Raw genomic sequence first — 18,713 nt, 5'->3', positions numbered from 1 at the left:
ATTGGGCGCCAACGTTCAGAGAGACGACTCTGTGTGTGTTTACAGAGAAACGCCGATCACATACAGGATAAAGTTTTGCTAAAAAAGTGTTCATTTCCTCCTGTGGATGGAAACGTTTGGGATAATAAAGTACAAGTCAATTCTTAAAATAAAAATCTACAACAAAATTTATAACAAAAAAGGGGGGTGCCAAGACTTTTGCACAGTACTAGATATAAAATCTCTGTGTGATGTTTTTAATTATTAATGAATTTTTTGAACCACTTCCTGTCAATTTATCCAACACTCAGTAATAAACGGTTAATGAGTGAGGTACAGTAATGCTAGTAATGTAAACACTAATGACGGTGTTTTTATTTTGATGAGATGTAAATAAATAAATTATATAATTATACTTTAAAAATCTGATTCTCTTTTGATTTTTACACGCAAACGTGACTGTGTGAGTGCAGAATAATACCAAAGTCAAAGAAACATTTCTGTTTGCTCATGAAACTCATTTATTCACACAAATAAACTGGAAATAAAGTATTTACAGAAACAATAACAAATTCCATAAATCATATTTCTATTCAGATTAATCATAAAGTAAATAAACTTTACATTAGTGGATAAACAGTGGGTACAGTGACAAAACGCCAAGGAAATAAACACATTTCTATTAAATTTATTAGTAAAAAATTTTTTCAATAATTCCGACAGTTTATTACGATGAGGTTTAAACTTATTGATCATTTATTGTTTTCTAAACAGCTTTTATACTTAATAAACAGAATATAAATATACACTATGTAAACATTACGTTGTTAAAATCATCACGAAATGTTTTTATGATTTTATGCGAATGTCTGAGTATAAAACCTCTGGGCTTTCCTCACATCCTGCGTCCTGCGCTTCACTGGCCTGGAAACAAACAAACAAACAAACAAACAAGGTTTTGTTTATCCTAATAAACGTAGAAACCCGGCAGTCTGTAAACCCACTCCGTGTTCACACTCGCACTCCACCGCAGCTTCACACAGACACAGATCTGCTGAACGATAAGAATGTGATGTTAACGTTCTCACCTCATGCGTGTGTTTCTTCTCACGAGGTTTGTGGATTTTCACTGCAGCGTACACGACGCCTAAATCCTCCGCCCGCGCTGACTGCAACACAGAATGACTTTATACTCCTTTATTATCATTTAATACGCTTTACTTTTATTGCTATAGATGCTAAATACATTTTAAGATGCAATAAAATAAAATAAAAAAATTTAAATAAAATAAAATAAAATAAAATAAAATCGAATAACTTCCCCTAATTTTTAGTCCTACAGAAAAACCCTAACACTTATTACTACAATAAAATTCAAATATAGAAAAATAGTTGAACATTTATTAGAATAACATTGATTTATAATTTATTTAATCCTCATTTAAACATTTATTATTATATTATATTATAAAGTCGGGTCGTATTTAACAGGTAAGTAATGTAATATTAGCATATGAAAAGTAATATGTGTATATTTAGTGAAACACTGATAATAACTCTGTATTTATGTACTGTATACTGATTTCAGCTGAATATCTCTCTCTCTGTCTCTCTCTCTGTCTCTCACACACACACACACACACACACACACACACACATACACACACGTAGCACATATCTGACAGGAAACAGTTTCATTCACTGATTATTTCAGTAACTGCAGTCCATCAGACTTTCCACAAATTGTTCATGTCGCCATAGCAACTAGTGATGAAGGATATTAAAATTTCTGACTGATTCTATTAAATAATCAGGTTTTTTTTTAAAAAAAAAAATCATATGACACTCAGCCAAAGACTGCACAACTATCTACTTTTTATATTAAAACCTAACAACGGTGAGCCAGCCAGGAGGTATAGGACAAACAGACAGACAGACACACAGACAGACAGACAGACAGACAGATAGATAGATAGATAGATAGATGTTAATTACCTGGCGATCCGTCTTTAGTTTTGGTCTCACGCAGTGACCTGTAGAAAGTTTTTAGAGAAAGTTTGGGAAGCTGTAATCACAAACTGATACAGTGACCTTTACATTTATATTCTCTAAATATATATATCTATAAACTTGTGTTATATTCATATTACTCACTCACCTCTGTATGTAAAGCACATGACAGATGTGACGCAGGCAATAATCAGCAGTAAAGCTAATGATGCCATCCATATTACTAACTTTACATCCTGATCAGTAGCGGGGGTGGAGGAGGGGATGGAGGAGGTGGAGGGGGTGGAGGGGGTGCTGGACGAATTGTTTGTATTATTGTCTTCAAGAGAGAGAAAAAGAGAGTTTGGTGCTATAGCTGCTATAACGTACGTGACATGACATTAAACATAACTATAAACAGATAAAAAGTACGAGGTGTCGTTCTTCAATAAATAAAAGAATATAACGGTTGTCAGATTGCTGTGGTGTAAAAGGAATAAAACACCTCAAGAGTGTTAAAGAATGTTTTTATATGATCTAGGATCTAATTACATCACAATTCAACCCGCTGCCTCGTTTCATTCGGCTCCTGAAGCGCTCACACACACCTCACAGTGCTGCGTCACCGCCTGAACTTAACACCGTTTCTGCTGCGGTTCATTTAAATATATAACTAGATACAAAATAAAAGCTTGATTGTCCTCCTCATCTACTTCATGGCAGGAGATTTCAGAGCCTTCGGGGTCTGACAGAACAATTCGAGTTTAACTCGCCTGGCTTTGCTTTATACTGACAAAAATAAATAAATAAAACCATTCATGAATTGACTGAATGATTTCTTGGTTCATAAATTAATTACACTCACAGTCCTGTCCGTAAGTATTGGAACAGCAAGGCCATTTCTATTGTTTTCGCTATACACTGAAGACATTCGGGTTTGAGATCAAAACAGATCAGAATTTCAGCTTCATTTCCTCATATTTACATATACACACGTTAAATTATTAGAACACGGCACCTTTTGTTTGAACACAGACATTTTTTCAAGTGATCAAAAGTCCTGGAACATGTGACTGACAGGTGATATTTGCTGCTGGGTGTACACAATACACTATCTCTGGTTTAAACAATACATAGCTCTGAACATCTACTCTGGGTTTGAGCTCTGGATTGTAAAAGACGCCCACAGGACATTTGGACTGACCCTCAATGAAGACAGGCCAAATACAGCTCTGATAGAAAAACTCAGTATTTACAATATCACAGGAATATTATAAACTTTAATAAAAGACAGTTACTGTGATATAAAGGCTGTAATATCGCTCCATGTTTACTCACACACTGACCCTCAATGAAGACAGGCCAAATACAGCTCTGATAGAAACACTCAGTATTTACAATATCACAGGAATATTATAAACTTTAATAAAAGACAGTTACTGTGATATTAAAGCTGTAATATCGCTCCATGTTTACTCACCCACTGTTAGCTCTGTTCCTCCACCCTCAGTTTCTGGTCCGAGACGTGGAACATCTTGCCACACCTTACAGTAATAAATCCCGCTGTGACTCACATTCACTGGATGAAGCGTCAGTGTGTGAGATTTATTCACTTCAGTTACAGTGTTAGTGTTTATATCAGATATATTATAACTTTCAGTTAGAAATACTGAGTCGTTATTTTTCCTCCACTGTAGTTTCCATCCTCCTCTCTCTGATGTCCTGAGTGTGAAGTGGCAGGTGAGGGTCACTCGCTCTCCCGACTCTGCAGTTATATTTCGAGGTGTTTGCCACACGCTCAGATTTAATCCACACACACACCCTACAGAGACACAAACATTTTTACAATGATGACGCATCAGGAACGTAATGGGAATTCAAAACTCCAGTAATAACATAAGATGATAATAAGAATTATTATTATAGGTAACTAATCATGCTCCTGATTGTTTTATACCATTTTGTAAAAATTTAATAAAAAAATTTATTTAAACAAAAACAATTTTAATTATTCTGAGATGAATACAGTCATTTGTTACATAACTAAATAACTTGAAAAAAAAGTACTTAAAAAAATAAATAAACAAGTTAAATAATAAAATACTGTTACTACTTGCTACTACAAAATTACTACAAGTTGCTGGTCAGTTACGCAAAACACGACAATTACGATACAACCGTACTGACAAGAAAATCAACACAACTGTTACTGATTTTAAAATGTCTGTGATAATAATGTTGTCTGTTTAATTATTATTATTATTATTATTATTATTATTATTATTATTATTATTATTATATTTGAAAATTACAGCTTGCTCTACAGACCAAGCAGAGAAACAATAAATTTTTTAAATTATTTTTTTTACATTTTAACAAATTTACAATAATGGAAAAATACCTAACACAATTGAGGCATTTGAATAATTAATTTTATTTACTTTTATTATTCAATAAAATGTTTGTATTTCTATTCATTCTATTCATCTGTGTAATTGTTTGAAATCTGTTTATTCTCCATTCTGCTTTTATTGAATTCAGCATTGTTATTTCTCCCGCTTACTCACACAACACTTTATTGTGTTTATATTTCCTGTGCAGTTTATTCATGTTGTAATAAACTGTGTGTGAGTGAGATGATGTCAGATCTCACCTGTTCGATCAGTTACATCTCACCTGTGAGGAAGACGATCAGAAAGAGCAGGTGCGCAGCTCTCCGTGTGTGTGTCATGGTCCTGTTTACTGCAGACTGGGCTTGTCTGTCGGGGGAAACAGAAGCAAAACGCACACACACACACACACACGCACGCACACACACACACACGCACACACGCATAAATACACGCACATGCACACACACACACACACGCACGCACACATACACGCACATGCACACACACACACATACGCACGCACACACACACACGCACGCACACATACACGCACATGCACACACACACACATACGCACGCACACACACGCACGCACGCACGCATGCACACGCAAACAAACACACACACACACGCTGTGATCACACTGTGTGTGTGTATATATATATATATATATATATATATATATATATATATATATATATATATATATATATATATATGAGTAAAGTTACCAGAAGGCGTGTGTTCTAGAGAACTCAGGATAAAATAATAAGATACTGATCTCCGCTGTGGCAGGATGTAGATCATTAGCATCACAATTTTAATATCGATAACAAACCACCTCATGTTCAACTGCTTTTAGAAATAGTAAAGATAAACTGCGATATGTTCTTTTAAATGTCTGTTCCTAATAAAAAAAATTCCTTCACTGAACAAAGTTCCAGTGTTGCATGTAATGATAAAAAACAAATCACTAGAGAGTATGCTAATTCAGCTAGTAACACTAGTAATCTAATTCAGCTAGTAACACTAGTAATCTAATTCAGCTAGTAACACTAGTAAATTAACTCAGCTAGTAACAATAGTAATCTAATTCAGCTAGTAACACTAGTAAATTAACTCAGCTAGTAACAATAGTAATCTAATTCAGCTAGTAACACTAGTAAATTAACTCAGCTAGTAACAATAGTAATCTAATTCAGCTAGTAACACTAGTAAATTAACTCAGCTAGTAACACTAATAAGCTAATTCAGCTAGTAACACTAGTAAATTAACTCAGCTAGTAACACTAATAAGCTAATTCAGCTAGTAACACTAATAATCTAATTCAGCTAATAACACTAGTAAGCTAATTCAGCTAATAACACTAGTAAGCTAATTCAGCTAATAACACTAGTAAATTAACTCAGCTAGTAACACTAGTAATCTAATTCAGCTAATAACACTAGTAAGCTAACTCAGCTAGTAACACTAGTAAGCTAACTCAGCTAATAACACTAGTAAATTAACTCAGCTAGTAACACTAGTAATCTAATTCAGCTAATAACACTAGTAAGCTAACTCAGCTAGTAACACTAGTAAGCTAACTCAGCTAATAACACTAATAAGCTAACTCAGCTAGTAACACTAGTAAGCTAACTCAGCTAGTAACATTAATAATCTAACTCAGCTAGTAACACTAATAATCTAACTCTGTAAAAAAGCAGGAGTGTCGTTCTCTCTCATCATCTTCATCCCTGAATGATTAACCTTCACCTTCCAGCACAAAGGCCTCATATCTGCAGAAATATACCCAAACCCAGACCCTTCATCTTTGCCCTCCTTACCCCTAGTAAGCTAATTTCTTGATGGGTTCCACCTTCTGAGTCTCGGTTCTCTCCTAGGTTTGTTCCTTTAGCTCTGTCTGAGTGAGACCTGCTGCATCTGTTTCTTCACTGGAGGTTAATGCAATAAAGCAGCACTAAAAACTTACCACTTCTTCCTGTGGTTAATGCTGCTCTCCACTAAAGGTCATTACTCATAATCTCCAAGCTACAGCTAGGAAAAACAAAGAAAATGAACCTTCTCAATACAGGATTCCTGTTCAGGAAAGTGAGGCATTCTCCTCATCTCCGAGTTCAGGGAGTGCACATCAAATCAACATGGATCCACTCCTCCCATCTTTTCTGCAACACTTCACACATCACAAGTTCTCACCCATGAGATCCATACTCCTCCAAATCTGCTGGGACTCGAACAGACAGGCAGAATTATTCTGATCTAGTCTGATCAGCAGGCATGTCCACTTGTGTCACCTTGTTCCATTTCTTCACTATCACGCCAACATTCTCTAAAGGACCATCTCCCTGTGGTCAACTTCCTCAAGAAGACCACTAGTACAAGTTTCACTCATACCCTTTACTTCCAGATCACAACATCTCCAGGAGCCCATCTCCTAGACCAACTACAGATACCTCCAGGGACCTCAGAGAGACTCACGTAACGGACCGAGTCACACAAAGCAGAAGCTGCTCCAGTCTCCCAAGTTCTTAGATGTTATTCACAGTCTGCATTCACAAAAAGGTTCAGGAGAGAAACGGAATCTCCACCATCTTCCAAGTTCACTTCATTTTAGGTCCTTATTGCTAAGTTTCTGCGCTCACCTTCTTCCTGTGTCTTCCATACTGTTCAACAACTTCACCCAGCCGCCAGAACGTAGTGAACTGCAGGACCAACAGGGTCTTAACTAAACTTCTGAACCATCGCATTCAGAAAGTATCTGCCCCAAACTTACAGGCAACATCACATGGATTCTTCATGGTGTAGGCCCATAATTCTGTTCACCAAAACACTGTTTAGTAAACATGTTGGGTCAAACTGGTGGGTTAGACGCAGTGGGTTCGCCTTGCACCTCCAGGGTTGGTGGGTCGAATCCCACCTCCGCCCTGTGCGCGTGGAGCCTGCATGTTCTCCCTGTGTCTTGGGGGTTTCCTCCACCAGTCCAAAGACAAATTGTTCGTAGTGTGTGAATGTGTGTGTGATTGTGTCCTGCCACCCCGTCCACGGTGTCCTCCACCTTGTGCCCCTGTCCCCTGGGACAGGCTCCAGGCTCTCCGTGAGCCTGTGTAGGATAAGTGGTACAGAGGATAAATGGATGGATGGATGGATCAATTGATGGATTATCAGGGGTCATTCATTTTCATAAAACTAATATACTAGCTGCTCCCAAGTGGCGTGACAAAAAAGCGTTCTCCTTATCGTTGCTAGATCATGAGTTTGAATCCCACCGAAGCTGGAACAATCCATGGCTCAGAGTCTAGAGAGTAAACTTGGCCATGCTGTTTGAGAAGGAGGGGCATACTCTCTTTCCCCTGTCAATCACAGCAACATTAGCCAATCGTGCGCTAAATCGGTGAAGCACAGACGACAGTTCACACTCGGAATGTCTCAGACTGCATTCGTGTGGGAAACCTCTGTGACATAACGTTGCCTAAAGAGACACAGATGATGTGTTTGATATTCGCTCAGAAACCAAATGAGGAACGCCCGACGCTTTATGCAGTTTATTCCAGAATGAGTCGATGGAGAAACCAGGAGCAGGAGAAGGAAGTTCTCACGCTGTGGTGTCTGATTCTGTTAGTGTTCACACACTCTGGACGTCTGCTATCAACATCAGTGTGTGTGTGTGTGTGTGTGTGTGTGTGTGTGTCCTCCATCCTGACCTCTCTCACGTTCCCTGAATGGAAAAGCATCTGATCCTCAACAGTCTCACGTTCACGGTTAGAAGAACGATGATAAACATTAGTGTTTGAATCTGTCTTTCATTTTGAAACGTTCCGTTCATTAGAACATCTCTGTGTGTGTGTGTGTGTGTGTGTGTCTCTCTCTCTCTCTCTCTCTCTCTATTTCTGTCTCTCTCTCTCTCTCTCAAGTGGGATAATATTCACTTTCACTCCAACACCCTTGGAGGTAATTAAGCCGTATCCCGTCTCTGGCTCACTCGGCTTCTTCTCCTGAGCGTCTCACACTTCACTCTCTGTCTCTCTGTCTCTCTCTCTGTCTCTGCTCCTGTCTCACCTCTTGTTTTTCTTTCCCTAATCATACTCTGCGTATATTACCTCTATCAGGTGAAGCGCATATTTCGGACCTTGTGTATGGGTGTGTGTGTGTGTGTGTTTGGTCATGAGTCCTGGACTTTCGCGATCCGAGGAGAAGGTGAAGGGTTCGATCGACGGCAGCGTGGATCACAGTTTGGAGCGAGGAACTGATGGAGAAACTCCACTGCCGCTGAAAAACTACATCTTCCTGACTATCTTCACGTGTTTCTGTCCCGCGTGGCCCATCAACATCGTAGCGCTCGTCTTCTCTATGATGGTACGTGACCCTATGATTATCTATTTTAGTATTGGTCCTTTTTTAAGCTTAAAGATGATCATCATCGCGTCTCAGACAGAGTGCTAATGAATTCTTCCAACTTGAATCAGAGTGCTTCTTAGAGAAGAAAGTTGAGCTTCACACACACACACACACACACACACACACTCTCTCTCTCTCTCTCTCGCTTTAATGGTAATAAGGTGTATGAGTCAGTGCAACATTATTTATGTCCTCCACATTATCTAAAATATTGAGAATTTCTGCCTCTGCGTCTTTATCAGTGTTCCGCTCTCACGCTAGTTTCCTTCCTCAGAGCTTGAGATTGTGAAATCTGACCAAACATTCGCCTTCTCATGATTCAGCCAGACTCATAAGCGTTATAAATAGATGAGCTTCAAGTATCGGCAGCCTGCACAAAGTGTGTAAGGGTGCACACACACCCCATAAACCCCATACACACCACTTTCGCACACCCACACACGGCTATACTAAAGATACAGGCGGGACTGCGTGTGTGTGTGTGTGTGTGCGCGTGTGTGTGCGGTGTAAATGCCACTCCTGCCCACATATACAGTTATTATTCGTATTTGTATTCGCACGCTACACACGAAACTGGTTCTGTTTACTAAAACATCAAGACAGATGAAAGCAGGGTTTACTTTGTGCCACGAGCTTCACATCTGACCGCATGCTCTGTGCAGTGCAGTCGACCTGAACCCAAACCTGCTGTGTGTGTATCGACCCGAACCCAAACCTGCTGTGTGTAACAGCTGTGCACTTAGAAATCTGCAATAATAATAATAATAATAATAATAATAATAATAATAATAATAATAATAGTAATATGAAGAAGAAGAAATATTGTAAATAATGTAAATAATAAATCTTGATATTATTATCAGATTACACTCTTTCAGACGTTTTCTTAGTTAAAGCCACTGAAGAACGTTCGGAGCTTTAACTCTAACAACAAATAGAGATTTATAACAAAAAAACTAATATTGTAATATTCAAACAGTAAAAAATACTAATTAAGTTATAGGATTATTAACGATAAACTTGTGCCTCATATGATTTATTTTTACACTTTAAAGGGATTTATTTATATTTACTCCATTTTTAAAAATCTACATTTCATTTAAAAAATGTATTCCTAAACATTAAGTGCGATACTGAATTAATTTGATAATTATTTACTCCATATTGCAATTTACTTTTGTGCTGCTCTGAAATCCCGTCTCTGATACACATACAGCTAGAACTGTGCTGAGATCTGATGAGACGCTTAAACCACAGAATGAATATTAAATAAGATATGATACTATAATAGTAACATTTTATATAATTATAATGTGTATATATATATATATATATATATATATATATATATATATATATATATATATATACATATATATATATATATGTATATTGTATTTGTACAGGTATATTTTTATATATATATATATATATATATATATATATATATATATATATATATATACTGCACTGTGTACTATATATTGTAGAAAAGTAAGCCTTTGTTTAATGCAGGAAACATTAAAATATTAAATTGTGTGTTAGAGTGTAAAATATTATAAAATAAACAATATTTTAATACTTTAAAATATAATAAATAGAAGTGGAATGTCATTTTGAGAACCTGTGTTTGGATATAAAGAAAGATTTCTCATATCTATGGACATATAAATACAAAATGGTCAACTATATGAGACATAGTATATATATATATATTATATATATATATATATAGTAAGATCTCAAGTTCACAAAACAAAACTGTGTGTGTGTGGTGTGTGTGCATGTGTGTGTGTGTGTGTGGTGTGTGTGTGTGTGTGATCACAAATGAAACTCCATTTTGTTCGGTGTGAATAAAGAAACACAATATTTCAGGATAAAACTAAATGTTCACGTCACTTAAATGATCGTTAATTATTCAAAAATAAATGTATTTATTTATTTATTTATTTATTTATTTATTTTGCTGTTCCAAATTTTATTGTCCTAATTCGTCTCTCTAACAGAGTTTCGGCTCGGACTTATTGTACTAGCATGAGGATTTCTTTCATTTATAGAGCTGGGAGGCTGACAGAACTATTTGAATATGAATGATTTTTTATTGGAATTATGTACGTGTAAATACAAATAAAAAGTTACGAGTAAACAATTTAATACATTTATATATACAGCAAATTTTAAACACAGATTATCCTTTATAATCATCATTCAAAACAGGTTCGAGTTTTGAAATGTAAAAATGTATATATATATATATAAACAGATTTATATGTAAATTAGGACAATAAGGTGAAACCTTTGGGATTCTCAGATATACACATAGATGCTTTTTTATATTGTACTGGAACGGCTCGGTGTGGAGTAAAGTCCAGAAGACTGAAAATTAAAATACAAACCATAATAATTCATAACAGTTACACTTGGCATCGAGTGTTTAACGTCTCTGTAGAAAAGTCACTATTTGTGTAGAATACAAACATTTTAATTTCTTGACCGCTCTGAAAGCGTCGACTTTTCATCTTTTTATATTACATATATAATTCAAATATACTAAACACTTCCTTTTATCAGCTTCAAGCTATAATTCAGTTCCAAGACATACAGTAAATGGAGATATTCTGTATTATGTATTGTCTATTTCTGACTACCTAGAGTATAGCAACGTAGAAAAGATCAAACTGATATTTGAATCTATAACGCAGGTTGGATACGAACCCAAGAAATTAGAACAAACATCCACACAAACACGTATACAGAGATGAGTCTAGAACGAGACTGTGTAGGATTGTTCTGCACATGTGTGGGATGCAGTCGTAAAGGGCTTCTCTCTATAGTTCTGAGGAACAGCAGTAACTGTAATAAATGTAAGAATAAAATGAAAAAAGCTCGTACCTAAGCGTAAGTCTTGGCGTCTCTGCGCTTCCCGTCCCGTCGTGTGGCAGAAACTAAATGTTTTATTGCGCCTCAGTCACATGAGAAAGTTTTGAAAAAGTGGTTTGACTTTTCACGCCTTAACCTCAACGCCTTGGCCGTCTGCTGAGAAGCGACACATTGAGAAACTCTGTTCTGAAATTCACACCATATCTAACATTAAACTCCGTGTGTTCAGAATAAACCTTGGGTTTTTAACGTCTGGAGGAAATGAGACGAGACGAGAGCGAGAATCTGGGATTTATTCGATCGTTTAAAAAGACACTGAAGTACTGACAGTTTCAGGACTGCAACACAGTTAAACTTAATATAAAGATCTAACAGAGAAATCCAGGGATGACGTCAGGACAGGAACTTATTCTCTAAAATAAAACGAAAGGTTTTTACATCCTTCAGTCGTTGTAAAACGCGTCCGGGCCTCGAGTCGAGCCGAGAAACTGAGAAACTTTAATAGCATATAAATTAGAGTAGTGCTGTTCTGATCGCAATTTATTTAACATTTCATTTCCAACATCAGCTCTCGGACACTGCGTCCGCCGTGCTCTCATTTCACACAGACACACCTCATATCTGCTGAGGATTTTAATCACAACGTGCTTTAAGGACAGATTTCTCATTCTGATATAAATGATACATAAACTCAAGGTGTCTGAAGATCAAAGTAAAGCGGATATATCGTGTGTTCTGCTCGGGGAGATGTGGATAATAATGTGGTGTATTTTAAAGTGTGAAATAATTTGACATCATGAGACAGAGGGTGGTTGGTTTGTTTGTTTGTTTGTTTGTTTGTTTGTTTATTAAAGGAACAGTGTGAGTAAATGATGAGATGTGTCTTCACAGCGCTCACATTTTTACCATCGTGCAATTATCAAACGATCATTTAAACTCCGAAATGATTTGAGTTTTTAGTTCAGACTTTAGATTTAGATTCATTTCGTAAATACAAAAATATGTATAAAGGCTGAAATGAGACTGAATCAGCAATCTCGCGCTTATATTTTTCCAATAAAGTTACGTTCTTCCTATCAGAAACACTTCCTTTTTGGAAACTAAGAACCTTTAATTATCCAAAGAACCCATCTGGGAGTTTTTTTCTAACAGTCTATGGTATTAACTGGGTTCCATGTAGAAGCTAAGAGCCTTTAATTATCCAAAGAACCCTTAAAGAACCAAGGATGAAGAAGCTGAACTCCTGACAAGAAGAAAATAATTAGCAATAATTTGGAGTTTGTATCGCACACTTACCCAGCTCATACACACACTCCTAGAACAAAGGGTTCTTCAAGGGTTCTTTAAGGGTGCACTGGATAATTACGAGCTCTTCGCTGTGTAGGACAGAAACATGTCTGATAGGAAAGCACTGTGTTGTGTGGGGTCTACCTGGAACACTTAAGAGTTTCCCCACAGGAACATGTGATCTATTCTGAGGTCTATCTGTCTATCTGTCTGTCTGTCTATCTGTCTGTCTGTCTATCTGTCTATCTCTCTCTATATTTAATTTAAATCAATGTAGCATCAAGTCATAAAAACTCTCTCCATCACACTCCATTCTCCCCCGTCTGTCTGCTCAACGGTTCGCTCCATTCTGAATTTCACCACACGCCCGCTTCAGTTCAGATAAACTCAGATTTGAGTGTGTGTGTGTGTGTGTGTGTGTGTGTGTGTGAGAGGTTTCAGGTTGACTGTGCTGTAATCTGTCCTAAATCGTAACACACTCTCAAATCACACCATCTGCAATCTGACTCACACACACACACACACACACACACACACACACACACCTCAATCACGCTACTTCAAAGAACAGGTTGAAAAACGAAAGGTGTGGGTGTTTTCCTGAAGAAGATGAAAAAGTCCAATGCTGTTTTGTTAGAGTCTCTCCTACTGTAGTGCGCACTCAGTAGTGTTCCTTCCAGTGTTCTGTCCAGTGTTCCTTCCAGTGTTCCTTCCAGTGTTCTGTCCAGTGTTCCTTCCAGTGTTCCTTCCAGTGTTCTGTCCAGTGTTCCTTCCAGTGTTCTGTCCAGTGTTCTGTCCAGTGTTCCTTCCAGTGTTCTGTCCAGTGTTCTGTTGAATGTTCTGTCCAGTGTTCCTTCCAGTGTTCTGTCCAGTGTTCCTTCCAGTGTTCCTTCCAGTGTTCTGTTGAATGTTCTGTCCAGTGTTCTGTCCAGTGTTCTGTCCAGTGTTCTGTCCAGTGTTCTGTTGAATGTTCTGTCCAGTGTTCTGTCCAGTGTTCTGTCCAGTGTCCTTTACACAATCTCTTGGAACACGGTGGGAATTACAGTTACAGCATTTGGCAGATGCCCTTATCCAGAGTGACTTCATTATTTTGTTTATACATTGAGCAGTTGAGGGTTAAGGGCCTTGCTCAAGGGCCCAACAGTAGCAGCTTGGCAGTGCTGGGGTTAGAACTCACGACCTTCCATCCTTCCTACATCTTAACCACTGAGCTACCACCGCCCAATCACAGGACTCTAGGGACACCGGTCCTTGTGTACAAAGCATCGTGGAAACTTGGGAATATAGGATACTAGGAGTAGAGGGTAAATATTAGATTTTGGAAACATAAAATATTAGGAATATAGGACCATAGGAACTTGGGCCATTCGAAAACTCAGAACACAGGAACTTGTTGGGATGGAGAGTCTGGAATTATACGGCCCTGCACACATAGGATGCTAGGAAGTTAGGAATATGGAAACATATGGCCTTGAGAAGTTAGGAGACTGACAGCATAGGGTTCTTTTCTTCCCTGGGAACATCAATACACTCCCCGGTGCACAGGTGGAAGCGTAACTAAGAGACGGAGAAATTTTATTACACCACCATGATTTCAGTGAAGACCTGCAGCTGAGCTCATGTAGGCTGTAAAGATTATTTATAGGGTTGTGCGTTTTAGACTGAAGCGTTAGCAACATGAAGCTGAGAGAAACTGACAGCGTCTGTAGTGTGTTTATTCCACGTCACTGAACCTGACCTGCTGAGCTAAAAGCAGCGTGGCATCTGCACTATGTCCCTCAAGTGTGTGTGTGTGTGTGTGTGTGTGTGTGTGTGTCTGTGTGCGTGTGTGCTTTATGAGCTCCATCTGATCTGTTAATCTCGACTCACCAACCCTAATGCGTATATGACTTACATGCCAATACCATACTAGCATGCTAAAAATGCTAGGATATACTGCCAGGTATTTTGGAAAATTGTCTGGCAAGCTTCACATATTTATATGTAGTACAGTGTGTTCTGACTGGCTGAGAGCAGTACAGCATTCTGACTGGGTTAGAGGAGTACGGTAGGTTCTGACTGGCTGAGAGCAGTACTGTGTTCTGATTGGCTGAGAGTAATACAGTATATAATGTTGTGTGTTTGTGTTTTGTCTCTGTCAGTCTCAGAGCAGCTACGATAACGGGGATTATGACGGAGCTCGCCGTCTGGGGAGGAAGGCTCTTCACATGGGCGTCGCTTCTTTCATCATCGGCATACTCATAATTATGACCTTCTGCATCGTACACTTCACTACGGTATGAACACACACACACACACACACACACACACACACACACACATTTTATCAACTTCATAGCTCTACATGGATCAGTGCCACAAATGGGCGACTTCACCTAAATATGGAATCAGATCAGAGCTTGGAACTAATCAGCAACAGCAACTCCAACAAAAAAACTGAAACCCATAGTGACCAACTTCATTCCCGAGCTTCAAGCTACATATTAGTTTCTGCAGTTTAACTTAATAACAAACTCTGAGAAGTATGACAATGACCCTGTGTCCTGTACTCCAGTGTTTACTATACATTTCTCCAAAACTTCCTATGGATGCAATCCTATAGATCCAGGACAACATGAGCTGGTGAAACTGAAGCACAAACTGTGAGACCATTTCCAGTGGCTGACGTCATAGTTATCTCGATGGCAACCACTTATGAGAGAAGGCAGAATCTTCTTGCCACTGAGACAGCATGGCCATGACCGCCAGGCCACAAGGCCGCATGACCGCAAGGCCGCAAGGCCACAAGGCCACAAGGCCACAAGGGTGGGAGTCAAGCAAGTAACTCACTTGGTTTACCCAGGGAATGGGTTGAGCATCAGAACACACCTTCTATTTGAGGTGACAGTCAAGGCCATACTGTTAAGAAGAGCCTGGTGAGCTTCACCCTGTTGTCCCCACTTGAAGAAAACATCAGCAAACAGAAATAGTCTGGGATCAAAGCTGCCTTTTCACATACCCACAATCCTGAGCGCAAGGACCTTGAACCAGATGTCATCATTCCACTCACCTTCTGAATTATTTGCATTATTTCCTGTGGGACAGGAAATAACCAAAACATCAGGTGATGACCTTAGACCATCTGACAGAAGATACACCTCACTAATTACTGGACACCCTGAAGTCATACACACACACACACACACACACACAACAGCTTAATATCTTGATACGGTTCTAATAGTTAACCCTTTAGCCCCCTAGTGGTATGTCCCTGGCACACCTCTTACATGTGATAGGTGAACATCATGATACTGGTGGTGGTTCATCAGTTTTTAAAGTCGTGCTGCATCATCATCACTGTCCTAGGTCTCCTCACTGGGTACCAGAGACCCCAGGTCTTCTTGAGTCAATGTGAGTCTCATCTACAGTCTCCATTCAGAGTCTAACAACCAGGTGGAGTGTGTAAACCAAGAACTTGATAAAGATCTGTGTAGTAACTGTGAAGACTGGCAGGAACACCGGAGTAAAGTTTCTCCTCTGGGCAGAGTATTCCCAGAACTATCTGGTCCACCCATCCACCAGACTAACCCTTACTTACCTTCTACTCTTGTTCTTGGATCCACAGTAGAGAGGAGATTCCAGAAGTACATGATTAGTTTTGATGCAGTGAGGAGGTCCGGGCATACATCCATACACATCTGAAGAGGGCCATTATGAGACCAGGCTGACCATCACTGCACCAATCTAAGAAGCTCAGTCCTTCAATTACATTCTAATCATCAACTGTACAAACATCTCTCAACGTTTACTAATGCTTGCTGACTTCTTGCTCCTTGTAAGCACCTTATCCCTGTCAGGGGTGATCATGGTCAGGATCCGGAGTCTATCCTAGGAACAGTGGACGAGGAGTGAGAACTCCACCGCAGGGCACCATGGGCACACACATTCAAAACTAGGAGCAATTTAGCATAGACAATCCACCTACTGGGAGGTGGGAGGAAACCGGAGAACCCTGAGAAAACCCACCTGTGGAACTCCACACAGAGAGAGCTCGGGTACCCAGGAGCAGCAACACTACCCGCTGTGCCAATATCATTTCATTTTACTTTAGTGTCTCAAAATGACGTAATGTTTTATTTTTTTCAGCACACCATCTGAGCACACAGCGGAAGCTGAGCTGGAACAGTCGAGAGGTTCATCGTGACCTCTCATGGACTCGCAGGACAAAGCGGGATGTCTCGATCTCTCGTGGCTCAGAGACGCCCAGCGTGCAGCACTGTACAGTGTTTATGGCTAATCTGTAAAATTTTATATATTTCAAAACTCTGGCATGTGTAAATTCTGGTACAACAGCATGAGTGGGAAGATCAGATATTTATTTTCGAAGTGTTTACCACGTTATATATATATATATATGCCTGTGTTAATTACAGTTAGCGTTAAATTCACACTAGTACGCGTCATCAAGATCCTCCTACCGGCGAGCTTATTGTCTATATTTTTGAGAAGCATGACGTAAATGACGTAATTAATGAACACAATGTTTGAGAAAAGTGGAAAAGCAATAACAACAAAGATGATTGAATGAAAAAAGGCTAATTACATCAGTTCAGTTTGGTTTAGAGGAACCGTTCAGTAAATAAAACAAATCTGCTAGCCGGTGTTTTGCAGTTTTACATTGAAGTTACGATGCTAATGTAGCTAACAGGTAATGGAAGTCTGTCTCAGCCGATGTAGATGACTACGCCGCTGCTCTTTCCTCTTTAATGTGTATTTTTTTTTACATTTTATTTATTTATTTATTTATTTAACCACGGCAGTCACGTTGAGATAGAAATCACTTTTACGAGCGGAAACGTGATTCTTAAATATGGATTTTCGCTGCTGTCCTCCGAAGTAATTGTTTTTAAAATGATATTTCAGACGACTGAAGAGAGTAGACGTGGATGTAGAGCGAGACAGAATTCCATTACACGCAGGAAATTGTGAACTTTTCATTTCTTAATTTTCCTTTAAATCACACGGCTTGGTATTGATCATGTTCATTAGTTCACACTTTTTGTTAAAAAAAAAAACCCCAATGATGGCAAATTTATGTTTGTACAGAAATGATTTGTCTGTGTGATTGTGAATTTTTTAAAGAATATGTGCAATATATGAATTTAAACAAACAAATAAATAAATAAATGGAAATCAATGTGTGAATTTACATGATCTGTCTATTACTGTCTCTTTCTTTATCTCCTCCTCTTTCCTGTCTCTCTCCTTCTGTCTGTCTATCTGTCTATCTGTCTCTCTCTCTGTAAGTCTGTCCCATTCTCCCAGTCTTCCTCTCTGTCTCTCTCTTTCTCTCTTTCTTTCTTTCCCTTTGTCTCTCTCTCTCTTCCTATGTCCTTTTTTCTCCCTGTCTCACTCCCTGTCCGTCTCTCTGTCTCTCTCTGCCCCCTACACCTGTCTGTCTCTCTGCAATCTGCAGCATATGGATAATCCTGTACTCTGATATGTAATATCAGAAGCAGTGAGGTTAAATATAGCCAAGAACTGGCAGTCTGTGTGTGTGTGTGTGTGTGTGTGTGAGTGTGTGTGTGTGTGTGTGGGTGTGTGTGTGTGTGTGTGTGTGTGTGTGGGTGTGTGTGGGTGTGTGTGTGGGTGTGTGTTCTGTCCACATGAAGCTGCATTCAACACACACAGTGTTAGTTTATAGCAGTGACGCAGTGAAAGTGGAGAGTCGTGAGAAACTCAACACACCACATTGTTATATATACATTATTATTATTATTATTATTATTATTATTATTATTATTGTT

General features: G+C 38.6%; 2 protein-coding genes across 7 annotated transcripts; one reads left to right on the top strand and one right to left on the bottom strand.

Annotated features, from left to right (window-relative positions):
• Window positions 1-408: 408 nt before the first annotated feature.
• si:dkey-63d15.12 (uncharacterized) lies at window positions 409-11,878 on the bottom strand. 6 transcript variants are annotated; one of them, XM_053623977.1, is made up of 6 exons: window positions 4,645-4,971; window positions 3,449-3,790; window positions 2,138-2,308; window positions 1,975-2,012; window positions 1,068-1,148; window positions 409-903 (listed from the first exon to the last, which is right to left on the bottom strand). In XM_053623977.1, exons 1-6 carry the CDS (start codon window positions 4,904-4,906, stop codon window positions 829-831), a joined length of 969 nt encoding a protein of 322 aa, XP_053479952.1. In that variant the 5' UTR covers window positions 4,907-4,971; the 3' UTR covers window positions 409-828. The 6 variants fall into 6 exon arrangements, with proteins under 6 accessions (XP_053479952.1, XP_053479955.1, XP_053479954.1 ...); XM_053623980.1 differs by adding an exon at window positions 11,650-11,878 and having other exon boundaries at window positions 812-1,148; window positions 4,645-4,727; XM_053623979.1 differs by adding an exon at window positions 6,189-7,712 and having other exon boundaries at window positions 812-1,148; window positions 4,645-4,727.
• LOC128607292 (transmembrane protein 233) lies at window positions 8,524-17,193 on the top strand. Its single transcript, XM_053623995.1, has 3 exons — window positions 8,524-8,715; window positions 15,066-15,200; window positions 17,053-17,193. Exons 1-3 carry the CDS (start codon window positions 8,524-8,526, stop codon window positions 17,062-17,064), a joined length of 339 nt encoding a protein of 112 aa, XP_053479970.1. The 3' UTR covers window positions 17,065-17,193.
• Window positions 17,194-18,713: the final 1,520 nt, after the last annotated feature.

Source organism: Ictalurus furcatus, chromosome 5 (genome assembly GCF_023375685.1).
Source record: "Ictalurus furcatus strain D&B chromosome 5, Billie_1.0, whole genome shotgun sequence".
NCBI classification, from domain to species: domain Eukaryota; kingdom Metazoa; phylum Chordata; class Actinopteri; order Siluriformes; family Ictaluridae; genus Ictalurus; species Ictalurus furcatus.
The sequence above is the reverse complement of the archived record's forward strand: the minus strand, read 5'-3'. Positions and strand labels throughout refer to the sequence as shown.

What these genes read in the sequence shown, in the direction of transcription:
- si:dkey-63d15.12 (XM_053623976.1), bottom strand. Translation starts at nt 4,906, where the DNA reads ATGTGTGCGTGCGTGTGTGTGTGTGCGTGCGTATGTGTGTGTGTGTGC. An exon ending in AGGAACAGAGCTAACAGTGG is followed by an intron (nt 2,309 to 3,448) that starts GTGAGTAAACAT and finishes TCTCTCTTGAAG; the next exon opens with ACAATAATACAAACAATTCG. An exon ending in AACTAAAGACGGATCGCCAG is followed by an intron (nt 1,149 to 1,974) that starts GTAATTAACATC and finishes TCTGTGTTGCAG; the next exon opens with TCAGCGCGGGCGGAGGATTT.
- LOC128607292 (XM_053623995.1), top strand. Translation starts at nt 8,524, where the DNA reads ATGAGTCCTGGACTTTCGCGATCCGAGGAGAAGGTGAAGGGTTCGATC. An exon ending in CGCTCGTCTTCTCTATGATG is followed by an intron (nt 8,716 to 15,065) that starts GTACGTGACCCT and finishes TGTCTCTGTCAG; the next exon opens with TCTCAGAGCAGCTACGATAA.